Source organism: Lissotriton helveticus, chromosome 2_2 (genome assembly GCF_964261635.1).
Source record: "Lissotriton helveticus chromosome 2_2, aLisHel1.1, whole genome shotgun sequence".
NCBI classification, from domain to species: Eukaryota; Metazoa; Chordata; class Amphibia; order Caudata; family Salamandridae; genus Lissotriton; species Lissotriton helveticus.
This window is the reverse complement of record NC_136060.1, coordinates 395943527-395970297: the sequence shown is the minus strand read 5'-3', so window position 1 is coordinate 395970297 and position 26771 is coordinate 395943527. Positions and strand designations below refer to the sequence as shown.

General features: G+C 45.9%; 1 protein-coding gene across 6 annotated transcripts in view; it reads left to right on the top strand.

The window, feature by feature from the left end:
* Positions 1-26771, top strand: part of TACC3 (transforming acidic coiled-coil containing protein 3) — a 475241-nt gene that overhangs the window by 203688 nt on the left and 244782 nt on the right. For all 6 annotated transcript variants that reach the window (XM_078678629.1, XM_078678625.1, XM_078678627.1 and 3 more), the window contains exons 8-9: positions 25865-25986; positions 26092-26173. In XM_078678629.1, coding sequence (XP_078534755.1) covers positions 25865-25986; positions 26092-26173 — 204 coding nt within the window. The remainder of the gene's footprint in view (positions 1-25864; positions 25987-26091; positions 26174-26771) is intronic.

Genomic DNA, 26771 nt, shown 5'->3' with positions numbered 1-26771 from the left:
CAGTCCTTAACTTTCATGTGCACACCTAATATATTTTGGGAGTTTCAACCTTCATTTGCTTTGATTAAACTAACACCCCTAAGAACAGTGAATTGTGGATGAAAAGTTCGGGACTGGAGCTAGTGTCTTTTAACGACCTCGAGTGAGGTGATGGTCACCCTAACACTGAGTGAGAGCATCAAAGGGCTTCAGAATGCCAATCTGGTTAACTTGGCAAAAAAAGAGGAAAGTTGAAAACATGTTAATATGTGGGGCAAGGAACAGTGAAGTACCCACATACAACAGCACATGTAACACAGATGCTGCATATCCTGACCTGTAGCTAATACTTGTGCCTGTTAGTGTGCTTCACGGTATATATACCCCAGCAGAATAGCAATAGCATAAGTCTTGGTTTTATTTAAAAAGAAAAGATAAGACACAATGTGTTTGCTAAATGTGCAGAAGGCCCAGTCTGAGAGGGGATAAGCAGGGTTCTGCAAAAGCAGACCGCCTTTGTGACTCAGCCCACACCTCACTAAGAACATACAGTACCCAAGTTACAATTAGCAACGGGGCAGAATTCTATCGACTTAAGGGTAGGTTTACATTTTTCACTGACTTGTGATGCGAATTGGATCTTTTTTTTGGGTTTTGGAAAAATGAGGAAATGATGCTAGTTTCAACAAATGTTAAGAATGAGTTGCTATGAAGAAATTAAAATTGCCTTTAAACGGTTTGTGTTAACCTAATTTCGAGTATGTGCTTAGTGACCTCATATATATGTGGACATTTAAACACTACGTATTTGTAAAATGAGGTTGGTGTGCGCAAACCCAGCCGGTGATCTCGCACCATGTGACGTATTGCTGATTAGAACTTCACTTTCAGAGACAGTGTTCTTCCTGTGAGCCCTCCTATTACTTGAACAATAAGTCTATTAGAACAAAAGCCCCTTCTGGACAGACCTAAATAGGGAGGTACAGAGTATTTAGTACAAAGAAAATAATTGCATTGCTACATGATTGTGTATATGTGAAAGGGAATGGTGACTTCATGGGATACGGCTTTTAGAGATTTTTGTGGCAGCAGTGGCACAACCTTCACACCTGCAAACCCCGTCATATCGGGACAACTTCTAAGGTTACAAATTAGGAGATAACATTTTTAAATCTCTTAGGTCAAAGATAGTTTTCACCATTTCCATCCTGTTTGAAATTTCAGGTTGATGTCTGTGTGTAACACTGCTCCCCGCAGTCCCTGTGGACCTGCAAAGGCACCATTCAGACCAAGGCCTATGAACATCTGTGAGAAATCTGAGTATTAAGATGTCTTCCCCAATACCGGTATCGCTAGGCGTCCCACAAGGATCCTCCCTATCCCCAACTCTGTTTAACTTAGTGATGGAACCTCTCACCACCTTGCTACAAGCATCCAATGTGCAATTCCACATGCACGCCGATGACACCCAACTATATCTCAAATTACAATCACCCAAAGACATTATGCTCTTGAATTCAACGATCAGAAGCACCCAATCATGGCTGGCCGCTAATCATCTCAAACTCAATGCTCTTAAAACAGAGTTCCTCTTGATCTCACCTCCTGCGAAGATCACTACCACCCAAATCTGGCTTAAACACCTAACGGCACTCAATGTGCATCCCACCATCGTGGACTCAGCAAAATCTCTAGGCATAACACTTGACACCAACCTCAACATGCAGGAACACATCAACAAAGTAACTAAGGGGGCGAACTACCAGATTAATATCTTAAGGAAAATCGAACCCTTCCTTCCAGCCAAAGATTTCCAAACTGCGGTACAAGCTCTAGTCATCCCTCGAATAGAATACGGCAGCATCGCCCTCTGTGGTCTCCCCCTAACCACCACGGCACCCATAATAGCCTCTCTAAACGCTGCAGCGAGACTCATCACCGGTTCAAGAAAGCACTCACACATTTCCCCAGACCTGAGAGCCCTGAACTGGCTGCCTTTTGAAGCCAGAATACATCTGAAAATCGCCTGCATCACGCACAAGGCCGTCCACCAGAGCTCACCCGGATATCTCGCCCAGAAGCTGACGATCTCCGGAGGCTCTAGAAACACTAGAGGCACAAGCAATCTCCTGCTAAAACCCCAAAGACTCTGCAAGGAAAAAACGTATAAACGCTCCTTCTCAGGAATGGCACCCAGGATTTGGAACTCACTCCCCCCTGAAATCAGGCTCATCTCCTCTACCATACTTTTTAAGAGAGAAGTAAAAGCTATCCTCATGGCTAAACACACTTGAATTATTACTGGGGTTGACTCTACAGTCGCTGTACCAACCATTTCTACTGATCTTTTCTGCATTTTAGTATGACTCGTGTTATTGACCTGCCTGACTGTTTACGCTATCAACTATTTGTACTTGTTTCATTATTGATGTATCTGGCTGACTATGCTCCCACATGTACCTTCCCCGCCCTATTTTTATTTACTCTCACGCTGTTCCTTTTGTCTGTAAAGCGCTCTGATATCTGCAAAGATCTTGTTCACGCTATATAAAACTTTCAAAATAAATAAATATATAAAATAAATTATGAGCCTCTCACCACATTCTGCAGGGTAGCCCCGTCATTTGGGAGTACTGTCTCTTGTCAGATTTGTACTGAGAGGCAACAGTACCGGCATAGTTGTACAGTGTGCTAAAGAAAGCACCTGTAATATGCAAGGTTGTCACATTACATTTAGTGACCTTGTAGGGCGCTGGCTTCTGTACCAGTTAAGATATCTAAAAAGACGGACAGGGAAAAGATTTGATACATGCTAGATTAAAAACGAAATGGACGAGATTTACTGAAACGGAAGCTTTAATATAAGGTCTCGCAGATTGCAGTCCGTGGGATGGTCGGAGCGCTTTTCCCGCAGTTATACGAAAATGCAAGGCGGGAGGCACTGGAAGTTAGAGGCAGTGAACCTCCAGTGTGAGATGTAAAACGTGTCAATGTATGTGGGAGTGACCGGGTGCGGCCACCATATTGAGAATTTTAGATGCATACACTGAGCCGAAGTGGCAGGTGTGTAGGGTTATGTACCACACTCTGCTCATCCTGAAGGAATGATTAAATAACATTACGAGTAAGGCCACGTGTAGTAGGGGGAAGTCCTCATTGGAGATTATAAAAATAAACAAGCATTGGCATAGCCAATAGGTCTCGCCTTTGGGACCTTATAGGTATTTAGTTATCTAGTGCAATATACTTGGTGCAACAACATCAACTGTTTCATGGCTAAAAGTCGAGGCATGGCTAAAAGTCGAGACCTAGTGGCTATGCCATTGCTTTTTTTCAAGGTTGTGGCGTCTGGGCCAGTGCTGCCAACTTTGAAACTGGAGAAGCAGGTCTCGAATTCGGCACATCCTGTGAATCTGGGCAAATCACTTAATTTCCCCATGCCTGTAAGCAATGAATATTACCTTGTGTACTGTAACTAGTGCTCATATAAAACATTGCGATTTTGAATTTGAAGCGAGTTGACGCTATATAAAAACTGCATAAAAAATAACCAAGCGGTAAAACATTTCCTTAAAGTAAGGATAGATTTTCCTTTTCTGGCTGATTTGAAAAAAGTGAACCAGAAATCCTGGATAAATCGCGGCTTCACTGCTTAAGTTATGTGATATTGGGGCGATATTATACTTGGCTAAAACACTTTTCTTCATTATCGTGTACGAAAGCACTTTCGAGTATGTTAATAGTTAAGAATACCAGGTGCACAAATACATTTCGTGCTTGAATTTATAGACTGTAATTTTTTAATCTGGCCCCCTGCACGCTCCCGCAAATGAATCGCCGCACGCGTTGCCATTGAAGGCGTGCTTGTTTTTGGCAGACTACTTAGCTTCTTAACCAATGAGAAGCAACCATTTATTAAGGACAGTAAAAGGAGACAATTGGAAAGATGGGTGGTGCTTAAAGCCCATAGTCTAAACAGACCCTCCACGAGATCAGCACTTTTGTAAAAATGCCGCTATTTTTACAAAAATGCCCGCGAAATCTGCACTTTTGTAAAAAAAAAAAAATAATAATCGTGGAATTTTTACAAAAGTGCCCACGAAAATGAAGGAATGCATTACTTTGTACATCATAGTGAACAGAACAGTTTAAATATTACCCCCAGGAGTCATTTCACTGGAATACATAAACCCATTTACAGAACTTCCTGGCATCAAACACTGACCTTTCAGGCTACACAACTATGTTCTCTGATTCCATTAATTTGCCATGCTATAAATTATTTGGACTAAACTAATACCTGGCAAGGGTCCCAGGTGGCGCAGCAGCAGGTACATTACCCTCCAAACCATAATAATCCTATTTGAGTACTGACCTGCAGGGTACACACAGATTCTCTGCAGTTGCGGTAAAGAGGTATGCTGTATGAGTGAGATTAGACCTGGCAACGTGCAGATTGCAGAAATATCTCTGCTGGAAGTGCATTAACCCATCAATCAGTTGTATTGGACATCTGACCTGCAGGTTACACACATCTCTGTGAAGGTGCAAAACCTCTGATTTATCTTATTGCAGTTTAACCAGTATCTTTCAGCAGGTTGCATGGTTCTGGTAATATGAGTTCACCTTGAGGGGCTATTAATAGTTTGCCAGTGCACAGTGCCGGGTAATATAAATGAGAACTGTGAGGGCCCTGTACAGCCAGATTGTCAATAAAGGATAACATTTTGATTTCTGCACAAACTCCTGATTATTCAAGGGTCAGAATTCTAAGCCCTGAAAAGTTCTGCACAATTTCCTCCAGCCTGTTTTGGCATGTTAAACCTGCCACAATTTACCAGGAGGAAAAACACACAGTGATTACCAAGACATGCGGTATGCTGCGACATCTACGTGTTATGCCTCATGCCCAAATAAAAAGTTCGAACAGGAGGTATTTAATGACCCTACTAAAGACTTGAGCCAAAGTGACAGTATTTACCGGATCAAGTAAATGACTTAACTGTACACAAGACACTTGTAGTTGGGGCTACAGTGTGTTAGTATTCAAATATAAGTGCAGGCAGTATGAACCCCCGCTACAGTGCTTAATTTGTTAAAAAAAAGTACGTTCCAGGGCTCTAATCAGCAGGACACTCCTGCTTGCACTGCCCATTTTCACTGTCCATTTCAGGAACAGCATAACTAATAGGTCACACTCCTACAAGTGTAACAATTCTGACAATTTCAGGACCCCAAAGTTAAAAGATTGGATTTGGCAGCAGGTATTAATCATTCATAATGTACATTGAACAGACCCTCCAGGATGTTGCGATTTCTCCATTTGACGCAAAATCGGCACTTTTGTAAAAATTCCGCTATTCTAACAAAAGTGCCCGTGAAATTGGCACTTTTGTAAAAATGCAGCAATTTTTTTTTTTTTACAAAAGTGCCCTCAAATTAAGGAATGCAGGAAAAAGGTTTTTACATTTCTATGAAGGGTGAACTGCAGAGCGAGCCAGGGCTGAAAAAAATACCTCTTATTAGCTGGGATTAACCAATCCGAGAGAGGCCAATTATTGAATGGGTGCATGCAGTACACTCTCGGATAAATAAGTGCTGGTAAATACCGACACCGCTGGATGCAGCATTTACTGAGCATGTAATTTCTGCACCATTTCTGACGTGTGGCGCGTGCCCGTTTAAGCTGCAACAGATTTCACCGGGCAGAAATTCTATATGCAAAATCTGCATGGTGCACTGCCTTTAGGGCTGAGTGAAATTGTAATTAGGGGCCATTTAGCGCACCTACATCGATAGTGCGAAATGTGTCATGCCAAGCCACTGGTGACGTTTGGAACTTGCAATTAAGGAAAAAACACATTTCCTTCACTGTGTTCAGAATTACAAGCTACCCTGGTGGTCCCAATGAGGATTCATTTGAAGCTTCACGCCCAGTCACAGGTCCAGGAAGCGGGATACAGTCTTTCAAATGTCTCCCTCTCTCACTCGGTGTGCCGATTACAAGAATGGGCTAAGCAAATGGAGGATTGCATTTCAAAGAGCTAGCAGCCTTCACCTGTGGGCTGCTTCCTCTGTTCCATATGCCAGGTTGCTTATTTCAAAGTGGAATACTCAGCTAAAACAGTTTCTATTGTTTTAAAGCTGAAAATTGATGTTTATGAGTAAAATAAAGTGCCGCAAAAATGCCGCTAAATTTCCATATTTGTGCCGCTAAAGTTGCTAATCCATACCACAATATCCTGGGGGGGTCTGTCTAAATACAGCATATTTCAGAGAGACCCTGCACTGCCTAAGCGAGATCTAAAAATGGAGAACTTCCTGGGCCCAAATACTAGTTAGTAGAAAAATCCACAGGCAGATGATTCTAGCAGAGCACCAAGCTGCAAACTATTGTTTTAGGGAAGTAACTAGTTTCTTCCTTTGCCATACCAGTTTAATAACTTTAGCCGCAGACCTCTGTGCTACGGTGAAAACCATGCAACTGTTATAAAGGTTGTAGGCATAACTTAGACAGAGAAGGTTCCCAACCCTTCTGAATTGTTTGCCCTACTTTTATCTGCACTATTTTACAAGTGTTTAAATAAGACTTGCTATTTAGAGTAATAGCTCAAACTGAACATTACCTATATTAATGTGTAGGATTTTTCTAACACTATTAAATCTTGTAATAAGGCATGACATCCCACCATCTTTAAGTATGTGTCCTGTCGGGTTTAAAGGAAGTGTACATAGTTATTTTTTAGGACTCGCTGAGCCAGCGCATGCGCTGTCGCTCTGCGAGACATTTAGTAGTAGGCTTTGAAAAGACCTTCCCAAAGGCTTTTGCTGGCCTCCACCTTGCGTTCACAAGCGCGTGGACGTGCACAGGCCATCTGGCTTTCTGTAATGGCTCATTAAGTCTTCCAGCGCGTGAATCCCCTCCCCTCTCTCCCACTCCCTCGTCAGCTTCTCTCATTGTTGGATCCATTTCACAGGGAAGCAACTAAATGAAAGAAGTAAGGAGGTGGGCTGCTCGCGCGCTCCACTCGCGGGCTTCTTTAATTTTACACTAACAGTTCCCATGCTTCTTGTTATTCTAGACCACTAGCCGGATAGGAGTTTATAACACTGTTACTTATTGCAGTCTGTGTGCCTTACGCAATAATTTCTACACAATGTATGCATGGTTGTTATGCCTGCAGAACCAAAAATCACTGTGATTTATCACCAACTGTGGTACAAAGGTCTCCTGTTTGACATATTATCTTTGTCTTGTTACTCATCTTTTTTTCCTATTCACTCACACAAGCACCTTTATCATATCGGTTTCCCTTCTTCATCCTTTTTCCACTATATAATGCTTGTGGCCACCCACTTATGACTGCATTGTCTTTCTTTTATTCAATGTATATATAAAAAAGTACTCTGCGTTTATTAATGTTGTGATAGTTGTGAGAAGTTAGCCTGGCATATGATGTCCACTAGTTCTAGTGGGCACCTTGCACCAGTGTAATCGACCCTTCTTGATGATGGTTGTAAAGTCAACCTTATAGAAAGCTATCCTAGTGGTATCATCGACCAGCAGTCATCAGGCTAAGACTTCAGAGAGCGCATTAAGCAAGTTGTTTTACCAATTATAATCCATGGAGTACCAAATGAAAGGACACCACACAATGTATATATCAAATATATATGTGTTTATTCTAAACACAACCCCTCTGCACTCTTTATGAGGGCAGAGGTAAAAGTACAATACAAGTTTTGCAGCGTGAATCTTTCTGGATTCACTATGCTGTGCATTATTCCGCGGTCTTGTGGTTGGGGTCCGGAATCGTAGTCTTTTTTTTTTTTTTTTTGTAGCCCAGGTGGGCGTCGGCGTCTCACCTCTTGGTGTATTTCCGGTGACGTCGGCACGCTTCCGGCAGAAGCTCCCACTCTTGGGCGCCATCTTCAGATTCTTTTTTTCGCGGTTGGGTCTGGATCGTTCCCGAAAGGGCTCCAGACATTTTTGGAGAATGAAGAAAAATACACATTTTTGGACGAAAAGGATATTAAGACTACAGGAGACTACATCATCGAAGAGGACGACAAAGGAGAAGATCTTCCAGAACTTCGACGTCCATTGGAGAATGCACGCTCAGGGGGCCCCCTGAACGCATGAGATGGACAACACTCCCTTCAAATTCTGCCGTAACTGCCACCACAAGTACGCGCAGTCGGACCAGCACCCGGTTTGCAACCTTTGCCTACCGGTCGACCACGAGAGCAGGGATTGCAACGCCTGCTCCGTCTTCACGCCGAAGACTCTTCGAGTTAGAGCGAGACAGAGGGTAGCCAATGCCAGCATGCAGTGCAAAGGCCAGCCACCGTCCCTTCGGGACCTGGGGCTATCATCTGAAGAAGAGGACAACACTGCCGCCGAAGACGACGGCTACACGGTCGTAGAGACCGATAACACGAAGACTCCGTCCAAGGTAGGAGACTCTACGGCCCCATAACACCCGAGAGACTGACTCTCGAACAAACGAGGGCAAGGCCTCGAAAGCGCGGATGCCGAAAACTTCGGCGCCCACAGCTACACCCAGGCCCAGTGGACCCTCTGAGAAGGAATCCCCGGTGCCGAGAGCTGGTGAACAGCAAAAGACGTCAAAACGTCCCGTAAAGGAGCGATCAACGCCGAGGGAGAAAGACCCGAAGACCTCTTCGGCCCCGGCAAAGGACCCGAAATCCAGCACGGCACCGAAACCTTAGACAACGAAGATCGGCTCGGCGCAGAGCTATTCGCCGAAAAGACCGGCCGAACCATTCGACGCATAACACGCGGCCGAAATGGAGAAAAAGAAGAGACGGCTCGAGGCCGAGATGGAAAACATCCTGCAGCGAAAGAAAGAATTTGACGCCAGGATGAAAGACTTCATGGTCCCGATGAGACCTAAGGCACAGGTAGTCGAGATAATGGAGGAGGAGGACTAAGACGTCGAAGGACAGTCTGGAAGCGTTGAGGCATTCGACGAACAAGAAGATGAGATGGTCTCCTACTACGATTATGAAGGGGACGACGACCGCAGGACGCTCCTCGGGTCTGCATCCTCGGAGACTTAGGAGATAGACTGGCAAGACGTCGACACAGAGGAGAACGTAGACACGTATCCCTCGAGGCCCTCGCCGCCGGATGACATTGGGGTCTACAACACAGTCATCAGGAATGCCGCTGCAGTTTTCAAAGTAAAACTCGACGAGGAGAAGCAGAAGGCAGACTTCCTTCTAGAGACACTGCTTCCCACTCAAACAAGGAGCTAGTACCTGCCCATGCTCGAGAGCGTCATGGCTCAGGGGAAGGAGGCTTTCAAGGAGCTGGCAACCTGCAAAGCAGTCACTCCCAGGACGGAGAAAAAGTATAAGCATTCCTCCAAAGACCCACCCTACATTCCATCATTGCAGCCACAGCAAGGAAGAGGGCCAATGTGCCTACTACTTCTGGGCCACCTCCAGACAAGGAAAGCAAGAGGATGGACCTCGTGGGGAGAAGAATTGAACGGAATGCCGCAATGCACTGGCGCATGGCAAATTCCAACGCGCTGCTCAACAGACACATGTACCAGATCATGGAGGAGCTGGGCCAGTTAGTGAAGAACATGCCTCACGAATTCAAGCAAAGAGCTGAACACCTGGTCGAGGAGGGGAAGAATGTGGCAAATTCTTGCCTCAAAACTGCCCTGGACGGAGCAGACCCCTCCAGCAGACTTATGATGATGTGCATCACGGAAAGGAGAGCAGCCTGGCTCAAGATTTCAGGCTTCAAGCCGGAAGTGCAACACAGCATCCTGAACACCCCGTTCAACGGAGAAACATTGTTCGGGCCCCAGTTGATGAGAAGCTTAGCCAAATGAAAAAGGATAACTAGACTGCAAGATCCATGGGGGCATTGCAGTTCAGAGGTACTAAACTGCACCCCGTCACGAAGACCTAACGGGAGGGGAGGAAACCAGCCAGGAACATCACACCAGGCTTTCCAACAAACCCACCAGGCAGACACAGCAGGGTTAACAAAAGCAGTCCTGGCAGTACCAGCGAAGAGGCCAGTCCATTCGCGGGAGAGGAAATGGACGTGGACAGAATAAGAGAGGGGGACAACAACCCACCTCTAAGTGACTTAAGCAAGCTCCATGTGCCCACCCAAGCAAAAACTCCCAGGGTGGAGTACAAACAAAACAGACAGGAGTTACACGTACATGCCATGCATGTAAGACCAGTGGGAGGAAGACTAAAGCATTTGTTCCAGGAGTGGAAGAGAATTACTTCAGACAAATGGGTTCTCAACATCATACAGTTCGGGTACTGCATAGAGTTGGAAGGGAAACCAACAAACAGAAAACCAAAAAGACCACTAGCAAAGAAAGAGCTAGAGCACCTTCAAGAAGAAGCAAGAGAGCTCCTGTAGAAGCAGGCCATAGAACCAGTGCCTTACAGAGAAAGGAGCAGGGGCGTGTACTCAATGTACTTCCTGGTACCAAAGGTAGACGAAACGATGAGACATATCCTGGACCTAAGATTCTTGAACAAATTCATAAGAACGCAAAAGTTCAAAATGACCTCCCTGCAAGAGGTACTTCCTCAATTGCAAGGTGGGGACTTCATGGTCACCATAGACCTCAAGGATGCCTACCTGCACATCCCAATGAACAGAGGGCACAAGTATCTGCTCAGATTCACCATCGGGGAAGACCACTACCAGTTCAGTTCAGTTCAGTGATTCTTCGATGATTAGAAAAAACATCATAAAAGTACAATGCATTTACAAGGTTAAAAATAGGATTAAATTACAACTGCGAGTCATCTAGAATTACCAATACAAACAGATAAAAGAATAAAAGGGATACATAATTAAAAACCACATTATTTTTAGCTAACTCCTCTTGAATTTCTTCAAGAAATTCCTCACGGCAAGCCTAAAAAAATTCATAATACAATAGTGTCCATGGGTCATTAGCTCTTTGCAAGTAGAGTAAAGCCATTTTAGCATGCCTAAATTTTTCTTTCTTTAAAATTGGAATCAAATATTTACACCGGGGATATTTAAAAAATGGGCACGAAAGAACAAAGTGAAGGGTGTCTTGCGGAGACCTATTGTCGCAGCCGCAAGCACCCTTCTGTGCAATAGTTAATGTAAATCCTGCAGGGTCCGCTAATAAGTGTGGTAATAAGTTAAACCTGAAGCGGGTCATCCGAAATCTATCATGGGAGTTGTGTACCAAGTAAAACTATGGCTCCATGCCCTCATTTGTTATGAGTCTAAGGGCAGCTACAGATTATTTGGTTGTTTCCCCAGCTGATCTACGGTTTACATAGTGATTTGAATAGTATTTTTTATTTTTTTTATTTATCAGAGGATAAAATAAGTTTGGAATTAATGAACAAATCCTTCCGGTCAATACTTTCCAGGGTGGTCTTAACATAATTTAGCCAGGGAATATGTAACCCTTTGTCCCTATGCAAGCAGTCTTCCAAAATTTGTCTACCTAAGACTGCCTCTGGATTTGACCAGATATTCAACCATGCCAATACAGGTTTTAGCTTAATCTGGTCCTCAATAAAGGGACTTCCTAGTTCACTGTGTACATTTGCAGCTGAGGTACACTGAGGGACTTTTAAAATCCTTCGCATATATTTATTTTTCCTCAACTTGCAATTGCTCCACATTCACGTAACCCCAGACTTCCGAACCATATACTACTCTTGCACAACCTATCGAACTATAGAGATTCAAGATCTGTTCAGGAGACCAATGACCCGGCCTGTGGCCATAGTTTGCTATGGCACCATTTGTGGAGATTAATTTTGAGCACTGATCCTCCACTAGAGATCTGAATTTGAGTGCCCCGTCGAACAATAACCCTAGGTAGGAAAAATACTTCACCTTCTCTAATGTGTGGTTCCCTATCCTATAAGAGAACCTATTACACGGTTTAGAGCCTGCTAGCATCACAAACGATATGCTCAGGTTTACCGACAGATCCAAACTCCCCATGAACTTAACAAAGCCGTCGATTAGGCATTGCAGGTCCCTCTGAGTGCCTGCAAGCAGGACCGTGTCATCTGCGTACAAAAGCACCGGGATATGACGCAATCCTACTTTAGGGCAGTCAGAGTTTAGAGCCAGCAGCGCCTTCTCTAGGTTAATAATGTAGAGCGAGAACAAGAAGGGTGCTAGGATGCAACCCTGTCACACTCCACTTGTACAGGGGAATGAGTCTGTGTTCTCCCCTCTGTGTTGTAGCGTACTCTAGCTGTTGTATCCTGGTGTAATTCGTGCAAGATGTTAATCAGGCCTAAGTCTATTCCCATATCCCTCATCAGGCACCATAGCTTGTTCCTGTTTACATGGTCGAAGGCTGCAGCTAAATACATGAAGCCCAAATACATGGCCTCATTGCTAGCTTTAGTGTATTTGGCGACCAACAAATACAGATTAAGACATTGTTCGCTTGTGGACCTTCCTGTTCTAAAACCATACTGAATGTGTTATTAGATGGTGTTACTCGGTCCATTCCATGAGCCTTTGCAAAATTACCCGGCCCAGAATTTTTGCTGAGACGTCGATCAGGGAAATCGGCCTGTAGCATTGCGGGTTGTCCCTGTTACCCTTCTTAAAAATGGGGACAGTGACCGCTGTAGACCAAGAACGGGGCAAACCAAGCTGGACAGCAGTATTTAACACTCTGGTGAGGATGGGGGCCCAAAGATCTACTTGACTCGGGTATAGGTCAGGTGGGTTGCCATCAGGGCCCGGCGCTTTATTGCGAGTAAGGCCTTGTATCCCTGCTGTTATTTCTGCAAGGGTGAACTCAATACCTGTACCCAGTTTGGGATCCCCCCACCCCCTCAATCCATTTCTGTATCCTGCTTATGGTTATATAATCCCTCAAAATGTGAGACCCATTGTTCTGGTAAAATGCTTGACCCAATCTCGGGGGTGTTACTATCCTGGAAGCAGGGATTATTAACAATCCTCCAGAATTGAGACATGTCCCTTTTTTCTCCTGCCTCTCTCAGATCTGCCCAGGCTTCCGTTTGTAGGGTGGTCTTTCTCTGTTTCAGTGCATTTTTGTACATACGTCTGCACTGAACTATTCTATAGGAAACCCTGGGCTTAGATTTTAAGCTGAGTTTTAATCTGTCAGGGCTCGTGAGCACTTGCCATCAAACCACCTTGGCTGCATATTATTCTTTTGGGGGCTTTTGTTTTAAGTAGACCGTCTACCAGCTTAGTTACTGAACTAAATGCCCCAAGCAAGTTACTCCCCTCTATCGTGGGATCTAAACCTTCCTCTATCAGTGCCTTCCCAGGTGACATTAGGTCTTTATAACATTTTTCCCCGTCGATTTTTGCCCATCTGAGCCGTCTTCCTTGATCTATGGCCTTCAACACACTATCCCTCGGGGGGGCTAAATTTGGAGTGACCCCAGTGTTTAAATGTTAAAATTAGGGGGTTATGATCGCTAAATGCGCTCCACTCAGTCCCTACTGTACTGACCGACTTTTTTACATGCCTAGAAACTAGGATATAGTTTATGTAAGAGGAGCATTCTCTGCCTTTAAAGGTTGAGGTAAGGGACCCATCCTCTGCTAGGCTGACCAAGTCTATTGTATGTTCCAGATCATAAGTCCTTAATAAATTACAAAGGACTGACCCTTCAGAATGTTCAAAATGTGGGCCCTTTTCGATGGAGCATCGGGACCAATCTGCATTCAGGGGAAACAAAGTAGGGCAAAGGTGACAATTAAAATCAACTACAAGAGATTTTTCCATGACCCCTTTTCTATAGTCTAGTTCCTGTTGGAGTCTGTGGTCTAGGGGTTATTATCAAGAGCCCAGGTTAATTGTAAACTAATTATCTTAAACCCCCCTATAAACTCTCTCCATTCTTTATTGTGGAATTTTCCTGCCAGGCCCGCGATATTCCAAGATAGAATTTTCAGCTCCCCCTCAGTGTCCCTACCTATATTTTTGTTACGATCAGGTATCGGCCCCTCCTCTGGCCATGGGGATGTGGTGTCGAGCCCAGGATTTTGTCAGTTGCTGCGCTTGTGCCACCCTACAATGTGCCTCCTGTGAGCGAATTATTTGAGGAGTATGCTGCTTTTCAGCCTCCTGAATATTCACCCTTTCTATGCTTGCCATTGGGGAGTGTATTTGGCTACCTGATGATTTTAGATACGGTGCATTATTTTTCTTCTGCCTCATATATCCCCCTTCCCCTCTAGGAGGACTAATGGCTTCCCCCCCCCCCCCCCCCCCCCCCCCCCCCATGTCAATGTTCTCAATGACTTGGACCTGATGTTTTCGTGGTCAATCATGGTCTTCTAGGCTCAATAAGGGGCTGAATTTATTCTCCCAAAAGGCAGCGTCTTGTTCTTGCTCCATCGCAGCGTTTGTGGCAAACCTCCCCGTCCCGTATACAGGTTGGCCCATGCCTACCCTCCCAGGGTATTGTCTAGAATTAAAGGGGACATGTTGTGTAGGGTAAAAATATCTCAGTGGCAATGTTTTGATTTTGCTTAGTGAATGTAATAAGCCGCTCAACAGTATATATTCTACCAATTTCTTGTCCCGAAAATTCACAATTATACAGTTACCCGTTAGGTCTTTGTTTTTATTACCTATCCAGTTCACCCTTCTGACGTTCATGATTTCTCCACTTACATTCCCTCCCAGCGGTCTATTTATGTTCAGCCACGAGATAGTCTTATTTTTAAGCTTGTGATAGGATTCTTTCTGCTCAGTTTTAAATTCTGGAACCACTCAGAGTACCACTACATAAGGACAAGCCTCAGGTGGCAGATTTATACTGGGTAGGGAATTTACTACTCTTGAATTAGTTTCGCTACTTGTTTGTACAAATTTTCCCGTTTGCCCATGTGCTATTAACTTACTTGGCCCCCCCTCGGTTACACTGGTCCCTCTGCCCTGGGATGATGCCGCATTCGTAGGTATAGAGGGTTCAGTAAGTGTTGTCATGCACTGCAGTATGCTTATTTCTGGCAGTGTGGTCAATTGCTATAGCAGGCTGAATAACTGGGCTGGTCAGTGTTGTGGAGATACAACCGTTAGCACTGTTATTCACTGGTTTAACCTGAGTCCTTCCTTTCTTATTTAACTCGTTTATGATTTTATCGAGTCTGCTGATTATAGGTTTAATCTGACTCGCTATGAGTTTCTCTATGGAGTTTTGTAGGTTTGTCACTACCTCAGCCATCCAGGTTGGGGGACCTGTGTTATGGGTCTCAATAACCTCAGTGTCATCTACCTCAATGAGTCTGTTTTGTGGAAATGATGATCGAGGTTTAGATTTTTTTGGGCCTAGGGTTTTCTGACACGGTCTTTTTTTCCCACAGGTACGAGCTTTCTTGTCTGACCTAGCAGGATTCTCAAGTATACTGGTGTCTGGCTGTGGGCAAGGAATGTCCTGAGTAAGGGCCTCTATATAAGTATTTGGGGAATTAACTATCAGCTCATCGATGATAACCTGTGGAGAAATGGTACTGTCAGATAATGGAGTTATCGACAGTCTTCTTACTTGACGCTCTCTCATTTTTGACTTTCCGCAGCATTAGATCTATCGCAGTAGGCTGTATGTTAAAAGGGGACCCTATGTTACAGTCTTGTACGGTTACCTTGGGGGTTAGGGGTATGTTAGATTTCACTTTTGTGGCACAGGTACTGACTTTTGGAGCCATGCTGCGCCAACTAAAATGTCCCGTAAAGCAACTGTACCATGTCCCGGATGGAAGTACCTATGCACACAATTTTACGCCCCCCTTTAGATTTTAGTTTTCTAGCTTACTGTTGTAATTTTGTCCAATATCCGAATCTGTACGCCTTCTGCTCCTTCTCCTCGCTCCTTTGTGGTACTTCGGACGATGGGCCCAAATTATTAGGGGTGGGCGTAGTTCGCGAAGTAGCGCTACGCGAAGTGCACTTCGCACTACGCGAACTTCTTGTAGCACTACGCGAGATGCGTAGTAGCATGTTCGCACTGTGCAAGATGCGTTTTCAATGATTGCACAGTGCGGACAAGCATCCAGCACTGTGCAAGCATTGAAAACAGCATCTTGCACAGTGCGAGCTGTAGTTTTCTGCTGCTCGAGTAGATTATTACTCGAGCGGCAGCTTTCTCAACGCGAACAGGTAGTTTCTCATTGAGAGCGGTCGCGAGCATGCGCAACCACTCACAATGAGAAACCTGACCTCCTCGCGTTGAGAATCTCGCCGGGGTGTCATTTTGCTTGCTCGCGGTCGCGAACATGACGTTCAGGACCGCGAACAAGCAAAAAAGGACCGCTGCACTACGCTACGCTGCACTACGCATGTTCGCACTGTGCTACGTACAGCTCGCGTAGTGCGAAGTTGCGAAAAGTTCGCAAAATCCGCGAGTGTAGCGTAGTGCTTCGCCCAGGGTTACAAATTATCCTGATCCGAAGATGCAAGGGGGGTGACCCGTCCCGGACTCTTCCGTCCTCGGATGGCCACAGATGGCCCGCCCTGTGCCCGGGCGTGTCTCGCGGGGCGAGGATCCCAACAGAGCTTTATGCGCCTCCTGGCGCTGGGGCTTGACGTGTGCGGCGTCCTCGCCGCTTCTGGGCAACTTGGGTAATGTAGTCCGGCCCCTCAGGTGTCCAGCAGGGGGTTGAGCAACAGAGCGGGCCCCAACGATATCCTCAGTCGGCGGAGCAAGGCCCGGCCCAACAACAAGGCGGCGGAGCAAAGCCCGGCCCAGCAGCACACCGACGGAGCAAAGCCCGGTCAGTGTGTAACGTTCCCCAGTACTTCCAGTTCATAACCCTGGCGTTCGGCCTCAAATCGGCACCAGAGGTCTTCACAAAGTGCCTCCCAACAGTCGCAGCACACCTACGAAGGGAAGGAATACACGTATACCCTTACCTGGACGACTGCCTAATAAAAGCAAGCTCATACGAAACGTGCAAGCAGCACGCACGGAGAGTGGCGAGCACGTTGATGAACCTGGGTTTCTCCATCCACTGGAGGAAATCCTCACTGGAACCAGAACAAGTAAAAATCTTCCTGGGAGCACAGATCGACACCTTACAGAGCAAGGTGGTCCCAAGCGAGAAGAGATCGAGAGCGCTGGTGAAGGAGATGCAGCTCTACCGGAAGGGGCAAGCTCGGACAGTGAACAGCGAGCAAGATCATGGGCATGATGGCATCATGCATACACCTAGTGCCAAATGTACGGCTTTACATGAGACCTTTACAGGAATGGCTACAGGAGCAATGGTCACAAGCTACAGGTTGTTGGGAGGATCTAGTGGTTGTAACGCACTCAGTGCAGAAAGAAATGGCATGGTGGAACATGAGGTACATAACAAGGGGAAAGTCTCTGGCGCCACCAACGCCAACTGTGACTACCACCACAGACGCATCCCAGAAGGGATGGGGCTCTCACATGGAGAAACTCTGAGTGAGAGGACTGTGGACACCAGCAGATGCGGTCAAAACATCAATTACCTGGAGTTGAAGACCGTTTTCCTAGCGTTGAAAGCCTTCCAGACAAAACTGTACAAGCAAAGAGTGTTGATCCAGACGGACAACACAACAGCGATGTTCTACATCAACAAGCAGGGTGGGACACAATCAGCCCTGCTTTCAAGGCTAGTGCAGGAGATATGGAGATGGGCTATCCCACTCAACATAGACCTTTTAGCCATACATCTACAAGGAAGGACAATGTGGAGGCAGATTGGCTCCTCAGACAGACATCGGCATCCCACGAGTGGGATCTCAATGCACAAGAAACAAGGAGGCTATTCGACAGGTGGGGGACACCGTCGGTGAACCTATTTGCAACACGCAAAATGCAAAATGATGAAACTTCGCATCCAGGCAGCCCGGGGAGGGGTCCCTGAGGAATGCCCTATGGATAGACTGGTCCAGGACATTTGCTTACGCTTTTCCCCCAATACCGCTGATGCACAAGGTATTCAGCAAGTGCAGAACGAGCAACATGACCCTGATACTGGTTGCACCGCAGCGGGCCAGGCAGACATGGTACTCACAGATCATGGAGATGACAGTGTGCACCCCACAGATTCGGGAGAAGAAAGGACCTACTCTCCATGCAAAACGGAGAGGTGCTGCAGCCAGAGAGCCTGAGCCTAGTAGCAAGGCTCCTGAAGACATAGAGGTTGCGCATTTGAAACTACCAGAAAGCACCCTGAGGGTACTTCGGTAGGCACGAAGGCCAAGCACACGGAAGTGCTATGTATCAAAATGGAAGCGATTTGCATTGTGGTGCAGGAGAGAAAAGCTACACAATAAGATGCAGAAGGACTCCACAGTGCTAAAGTACCTCACGCACCTGCTCGACAAGAACCTAAGCTCATCCTCATTAAGAGTTCACTTACCAGCGATAGTCGCTTACACAAGGGGAGAAACGTGCAAGAGTTTCTTCACATCACAAGTCATTAAGAGATTCCTGGAGGGAGCAAAAAGGATTGCACCACCAAAGAGGGTGCCGCTACCTGCACGGAACCTTAACCTAGTCCTAACTGAACTCATGTAAGAGCCTTTCGAGCCACTTCACAAGGCCTCCCTAGAAATGCTGACCATGAAAACCGCTTTCCTGGTAGCAATCACCTCGCTACGCAGAGTGAGCGAGCTACAGGCACTAACGCTACACGAACCCTACATCCAGATACACAACGATAGGGTAGTGATGAGAACGGACCCATTCTGAAACAAGACGCCTGAAAGGTTAAAGCGGTAAATAACTTAGTGGAACATTACCATAACTTCGGTAACAGAACAAACACGAAAAAAAGAATCCGAAGATGGCGCCCAAGAGTGGGAGACTACGATTCCGGACCCAACCACAAGACAGCGGAATAATGCGCAGCATAGTGAATCCAGAAAGATCTTCAAGCTGCAAAACTACACCGGGTAAGAAACTATTCATTACTTCATTAGCATACGATAAGTAGCACAGTATACGTTTTGCCCTAGGGGCCTCACAAACCATATACTAAAATAGTGGTATAAGATCCACGTGAGAGTTAGAAAGCAGGCCTGAGGTCTGTGGAATCGCTTGGGCTACTCTAAACAACCAAAGGTTAGGAAGCAAGAGGCACACGAGAGATGCGTGCAGTGTCTAAACACAGCCGGGGGTTCCCATTGACTTTCTTTGGGAAACTAACAAATTACAATTATACAATTTAAGGATACTTGCGTATGGACTACGATGAAACCCTTTTAGACTTAGACACGAGGAGGGCCAATACCCTCAAGATTACCAGAGTACTCGTGTTACCTAACCCACGGAAGCCGGGTGCATAGGTGTCTTTTGATTTTCGGGTTTCGTCGTCGATTTCAATGGAGAGCTGCAAAGAAGTGCTGCAGGCGACCAGAGGAAAAGTGTCTGGGTGGATCCAAGAGTGGCTCGAAGATCTGAAGAACCTGAAAGCAGAAGGGACAGAGTCTGGGTCGCTAGCCAGTGACCAGGATGGAACCAGGAAGGAACCTGGCGATGTCTGGTGATTTCAGGTGAAGAAGGGAAGCTTGTGTCGACGACGACCAGGAGCTGGATTCGAGCTGTCCCACGAAGGATCTAGTTGACTGCGGTGTCGGTATCCGGATTGGACCCAACAAGCCTTGGCAAACGCAATCCACGCATGATGTCGAGATTGGCTTCGGTGCAGACCAGCAAGGTCTGTGGCGCTTCTCCTTTGCAGGGAAGCTGGAGCAACCAGGAAAGCAAGTTAGATTCAAAATAGTTTTCAGGGGGCTCACAAGCCAACGGACTAGGAACCGGGAAGACGCCTTGAGCTCAAATGCAAGAGCGGGCCCCATGGGACACTCGTGGAGTGTGGAGGCCTGAGCTTCGGTGCAAATGGTGCTGGGGACTGGGGCTTCTCGTACCCTAATGCACAACTGTGAGATACCTCTGGAGTCGATGCAGTTAGCAAAATGCAGGATTTCCAGGAGTTCCGGTCCAACGTCTCTCGTGTCTGCCACGAGTCTCAGCTTTGCTGGGAACGTCGAGCAGCGTCAGATGTCTGGAAGACCGTGTCCTGTGTCGCAGATTCTTCGGAATCCGGCAGGAGCCTTGAAAATGCAGACCGGCAAAGTTGCTGTTGGTGCCTGTTTGAACAGGGTGGTCACTCCTTGTCCACAAGGGAGATGTCTGCCAGTCGAAATGGAATGTTGAAGGTCCAGGATTTGTTTCAAAGTTTCGTCCAGGGTAATCCAAAGTCCTAGGGACACAGCTCCTATACTTATACCAAGTTTAGGCGTTGGACTACCTGTAAGGTCCCTCCTATGGGTGGACCTGGGAAGGGGGTGGTTACACCCCTTTCTCTGTGTCCAGTTCCGCGCCAGAGCTGGGGCAGAGTGCCCCGGCAACCGGTTTGAACTGGGAAATGCATGGAGCACCTAGTGTGCCCCAGGCAGTGTCTGGAAAGCATTCACTTAATGCAGCCCTCCCTGCCCCAATACACAAAAGCCTGTCTGAGGAGGTGCCAGCACCACCTTGGACAGGAAACCGTCGAGGCCTCCCCTGCCGGAGTTTCGTCCAGCAGCAGGAGGGCAGACTCGTGTCTGTGGCAGCAGCATCCATTTTGTGATGAGGCTCTGTTTAACTTTAACCGGGTTTACCAGTAACTACATGTCTTCTCCCTCTAGAAGGGTGGAATGCTACCCCCGCCACCAGGACCTTTAGTATTCCAAAGTATTTGACACTTTACACAACATGTTTTGATAAAGCCAAACCAAAGTTAGCATTAACCGCTAGGATTATAATGCACTTAAGAGTATATGGTATGGCTATATCCTAGAACAGGTATAAGAAGATGGTTCTGAAAGCCGCAGAGGGGCTCAGCTCATGCTAGGCCACCCTCTCACATAAAACCAAGCACTCTACCTTCAGGATTATCGAGGTCTGCCTTGGTTGTGGCTTAGAGGTGTATGTGTCCATATGTGTATATATAGATATAGATATACTATATCCAAGTAAGGGGTGAATAACACCACCGTACCCAGGCTGTGTGAACAGACCTGTGGTGGCAGTTCGGAAGGCAAACCAGGGGTGGCACAAAACATGCTGCAGCCCATTGTAGGGCTAGGGTGCACCTAGGTACCTAGGGTACACTATACAGGGGCTTCCAGACATCTCTGACGCTGACCTGCGCTCCCAGCAAAGCTGAGACCTGTAGCTGACCTGTAGGGTGCACCTATGCCCTGGGTACCTAGGGTACACTATACAGGGGCTCACAAGGGTGAACTAGTAACCAATCTGGTATGTACCTAAAGTACATGGTATCAATTTGGAGAGAGAACAGCTAGGCTGTGGTCCTGATTAGCAGGGCCACAGCCAGACTAAAGTCGAAAAACCAGAGAATCACAGCAGAAAGTGGGGTTAACCATAAGAAGCAGACCCTACTCTCCTACAATAGTTTACAAGCTGGCTCCCCATATGAAACAACATGTTGAGGAAAGCAGTTATTTGGACCTTGAAGTGGGGTCAAGCCACACAGAAACCCACATAGCTGCCTCCAGCCGACTTCAGAGCTGGTAACCTTGTTCCATCTCCTCCACACATTCAAGATCTTTCAACCATCTCTTTATTTAGTTAGGAACACATAAATAAAGGTAGAAGTCTGTATCCAGCAATTTATATTTGAGCAGAACTTATCAGGTCACCTGCTGACTGTGATGCTTATTTTTTCATTTTTCATTGCCTGTCTATTCTCAGCATTTTTCTTTTCTAACATTTGTTTTAATTTATTTTGTTGTATTTTAAAATAACAGGCCTATTTGATTATGTACCAAAATGGCATTCAGTTATTTCAGTCAGTCCTTCAGGAACTAATAGTTATATTATCTTCAAATTATAATGTGCCGCCTTGAGATAGTGGTGACTTCAGAGCCTGATAGGCTTTTGTGACAATCAGAGCCAGCTAGATGGATATCTATGCAAGCATATATTGCAGTCTCTGTGAGCAATGTAGTTAACTTTTTAACGTGCCGTCATCTACTAGTAGCATTTGTGAGGAAGTGCCATCTTTCTTGCATTGGTATGCCCCCACTTTTTGCGGAACTGCTGATGTTCTTTGACTGAGTGTGCCCTGGGCTCCTGCCATCCAGGTGGCCAGGGCCGGTGTTCCTTCCCTAAAACTGTGTTGAAACCAAAACCCAATTGGCATCTCTGCCACCTGTCAGCCCCTAGTAGATGGTACCCTAGGTAGTCAGGGCATGGTGACCAGAGAAGATCCCTAAGGGCTGCAGCACTCACTGTTCCACCCTTAGGGGCCCTGTACCTTTGCAGGCACTCAGCAAGTAGTAAGTACAGAACTAAACAGTCGACAAAATCCACTGCCCTTGCATACCTCAGTCACCCCTCTAGTTGGGTGCCCTATGCCAGCGGTGTGGGCACAGGTGCATGAGCCTTGTGACCCTACAGTACCCAGGGCCAATTCTGGGGACTGTAAGTGCTGTGATGCCATTTAAGAGTATAAGGTGCTGGGAGGTTGTCATTACGAACTCCATAGCACTATAATGGCTCCACTGAAGACTGACCAGTTTGATATCAACTTCTCAGCACATTAAACCCACACTGATGCCAGTGTGGGATTTCATGTAAAGTGCACCAGAGGGCATCTTAGAGATGCCCCCTGAAAAGCCAACTTACAATCCATGTCTGGACTGAGAGGCTGCCTCTGCTGCCACACAGCAGACCTGTGGCTGGACCCCTGGATGGAGAGCCCCCCGCCCTCCTGGGCCTGCAACAATGCACATCCTGGGTGAGGTGATATGTCTCCTCCCCCAGGATGGGCAGGGAGAATCTTCAAAGGCCTGCTGCCTCTGTGAGCTTCTCCAGACCCTTTGCTGTACTCAGCAAGTGGCCCCCACCAGTTCTGACCCCCACAGGAAGGTGTGTGTGCCAGCCTATGCTGACCCCACCCCTCAGGTGGGAGAGGAGAGTTGAAGCACGACCCTGGGCTCCGGCTATCTTGAAGATGGGGAGCCCTGCCCAATCACAGCTAGGCCTCTGCCCCCCTCCCACCGGCGAGGAGCAGACTAGTGGGTGTACCCACCCCAGGACAGGGACCTATTCGTCCCTGCCCTTGCCCTACTTGTAACACCCCTTAATTCAGTATACCCGCCGTGCAGCTGCTAACAGGATGACATCAACTGACTTGGCCCCAGCCCTACCGGCCTGTCGACCCTGGAACATGCCCATGCTAAATCCCAGCGACTCCTGCGGACAGCAACCTTGGACAACCCAGAGGACCTGCCTGCCTTGACCCTCTAACAGGCTAGGACTCCCATGAGCAGAGGCTCTGCTCCAACAGCAGTACCCCTGATGCCAGCCAGGAAGTGTGAATCCAGCCCACTCTGCAGTCGCCAAGCCTGTCCCGTGCCCGAGTGATCCAAGACCATGAGGACGTCCCCCCGGTGACTGTGCCCCGAAGTCCAGTGCCCAAAGACCCTCCTTGACGACGCCTGCTGCCTCAGAACCAGGGACCCCTCCAACCGCGAACCGGCTGAGTGTAAGATTTCCCGATACCAAAAGACACCCCTGCACCCGGTGCCCTGTGGCTCCCTGTGCCTTCCTTTGGGGGTACCTACCTCTTCTCCAAGACCCCAACTTACCTCTCGAAGTGGTGGTCGCACCTGAAGAATCTCCGTCCCTAAATCTGCAGCCTTTGTTCCCTTTTTAACTTTCCCATTGGATAACATTGAGCGCCCGACGGCTCAAAAGCACCCTGCTCCCAGCCCCGAGTGCCGCTGGGAGTGCAACTACTACCCTACTCTACTTCCCCACTTGCCCTGAGTAAGTGACCAGGAGCTCCTCTCCCACAGCCGCGTGGCCTGCTTGCAGCCACCAACCGAAGGCCCCCTATCCTCCATTGGATTGCATTGGACCTACTCTCTCTGCACCCAGCTGCCGCTGATGGTGCAACTACTGTACCTCTCCTGAGTCCTGGGAGACCCCTGAGTCTATGTCCAGAACCTTAACTTCACCAGTCGAGTACTCACCTGGAAACCGATAACTCACTTTCCTTCCATAGGATAACATTGACTGGTTTGACTCAAAAAATCTTCTAAGTGTGAACTTTTGAAACTCTGAAATAGTCATCTAAAATCAGCCGAGTAATGAATTTCGAATTACTCACCTGGAATCAGGAGAGGAACCAGTACTGTACATTTCAGACCAGTACTGAACCGCAAAAGTAATTATAACTGTAATTACCCAGAACCTCAATTTCTTTTTTATAGGACACCATTGACTGTTTTTCTGTGAAATCTTTGTCTACTTTTGCAAATTACAAATATTCCTTAAAAATCGTACCAATTACTAAAACGTGATTACTTACCTGTCTTAGGTAGAGACCCCAGTACTGAACCTAGGAGTCCAGTCCCGGATTACAAAAGTAACGAGAACCTACTTTACCTGTGACTTGAATTTCCTTCCATAGGATAACATTGCTAGTTTTTCACTGAAAAGTTTACAAGTGTCATCTTTTAAAATAGTTATAATTTTGTAAAAATTACTGCAATAACCAAAACGCTTTTATTAGACTGTTTTCAGCTTCGGTCCCGGGACTAAATTTAGGAACCAATCCTGGAGATCCAAAAGTAATCTATAAAGTAATCAACTGCATTTATGTATAAAAACCCATTGGGCTCAATGATAAATTGTGTTTAGAATTGTGTTACCAATTGCAACTACTGTAACTATTGTATTTACCCAGTCTATTGCCTTTCTGCAAAGTAACTACCTAAGTCACTCATATTGAGAAAAGTAATTTTGATACCTGTTGGTTCTAAAAAAAACTATCTTTTGATATACAAACAATTGGCCTGGAGTTCAGTTCTTGTGTGTAAAACCTTTTGCCGACTGAGTGGGTATAACAAATGCTTTACACTGTCCACTGTTACTGCCTTACTGCTCGACCAAGCTACCACTTTAGAGAGTAAGGTTAGACCTGACTTTAACCTCTGTTATACCTCTGGGGATTGTGGACTCTATACACACACACACACTGTACCTCACTTTGGTCCAGTATATATAGAGCTACTTTCTCGCCGCATTCCATATCTAACCGAATCAAGGAGTGCAAATATAAAGTCCTTCAACTTTGTCTTATCCTATTATTTGTCATTATTAGACGACAATTAGTTATTCAGCACAATATCCTTGGTGCAACAGCATCAAGTGTTGCATGGCTAAACACTTACAAGGTCCCAAAGTCGAGACCTATTGGCTATGCCAATGCTTGTTTTTTTCTTTTTCGTCTGTCACTGTACTCCCTATTTCATGAGATTGCTGTAAGGTCTCTTTAAAGATGCCTTGATGTGAAAATCTTAACACCACAGTTACATGCAAGGTGTTTTTGATCTCTAAATGTTTGTCCTCTAGCATATCTACATGAGCAAGATTAGCTTTGCACTATGTGGATGTGTACAAACCTGTTTGACAAATACAAGAATGGGGCATCTCAATTCAAGACAGGTGTGTTTTAATAAAAAAAAAAAGTGTTAGTACCATTGGTGTTTGGAACTAGACGTGCTTCCAATTGTAGTTTCAAAGCACACACAATAGTTCAAGGCCAAAGCGTAGCTGATGTGTGCATAATGGTTAAAAGAAAATGGAAGTGGTGCGGAGCATTATCTTGGCAGTAATGAAGCTGTATATATGCAGTGCAGCCCCTGCCTCTCTGATACAGATTTCCTTTAATCTGTTTGGAAGGGTGCAGCACTAATATACACAGTCTCAATGTAGAGGAAGTTGAGGGTGCATGATTCTCATCTTTGGCTGGGTGGAGCGGGCAGATGGGGAACACTGAATTCACTGTTTTATGCTAATCTAACTATTTTGTTTTTAGTTTAAGGAATCCGCTTTGAGGAAGCAATCACTGTATCTAAAGTTCGATCCTTTACTGGAAGAAAGTCCTACAAAAAGATTGCTTGATTCAAGCAAGCGTCTAACTATACTAAGTCAAATCTGGTACGTATTAGCTGGTGTACTGTTGTGACTCTGGACTACCATACCTCAATTTGAAACTTTTTAACAACTTCACTTTTTTCTCCCCTCCGGTTCACCTCTTTTCAGTCTAAAACCTGAAAGCCTGCCATGTGAGAAAAATGAAGAGAAACCGAAAGGGCTTGATCTTTTAGGGACTTTCACAGCAACTGTAAGTAGTGTAACTGTTTCTTAGACTTTTTAAAGTTACAATGTGCTGCTGATCAGCGACTTGAAGAGGCAATGTTAATCAAACAGCCTTCCCTTTGTTTTAGAGAGTATTTTCATTTTCCGTGTCCAAAGCTGAAACTGTTATTTTAATACATATTTTCAACCACACTACTTTTAAAATAACTTCTTTGGTCTTGTTTCTTATTACTGAAACCGCTTAATCACCTTTGTCGGACTTATTTGTAGATCATTTTTCTTCTTGACATGTTTCCCCTCTGCATTTAATGATAACCTGTATTCGCACTTCTCTTGGACAATTCCATGTCTTCATCAACTGAACTAAAGGATAACTTCAGTAAGTATCGATGGAGACCATTGTTATGTGCACATTAGTTACTGAAGGAGGAAGACTCTGTACTATGAATACTGATATGTGGGCTATTTCTGAAATGTTGAAATCTGAAAAAAAAGTGCTTTCCGTGAACCATTTTTAGAAAGACAGATAAAATAGATTTTTTCTTTTGAATCCCAGATGTGTCTTGTAGCAAAGCTGTGGATTTGTTGTCCTTTCTAGTAATGGAGAGACACCGACGACCTCT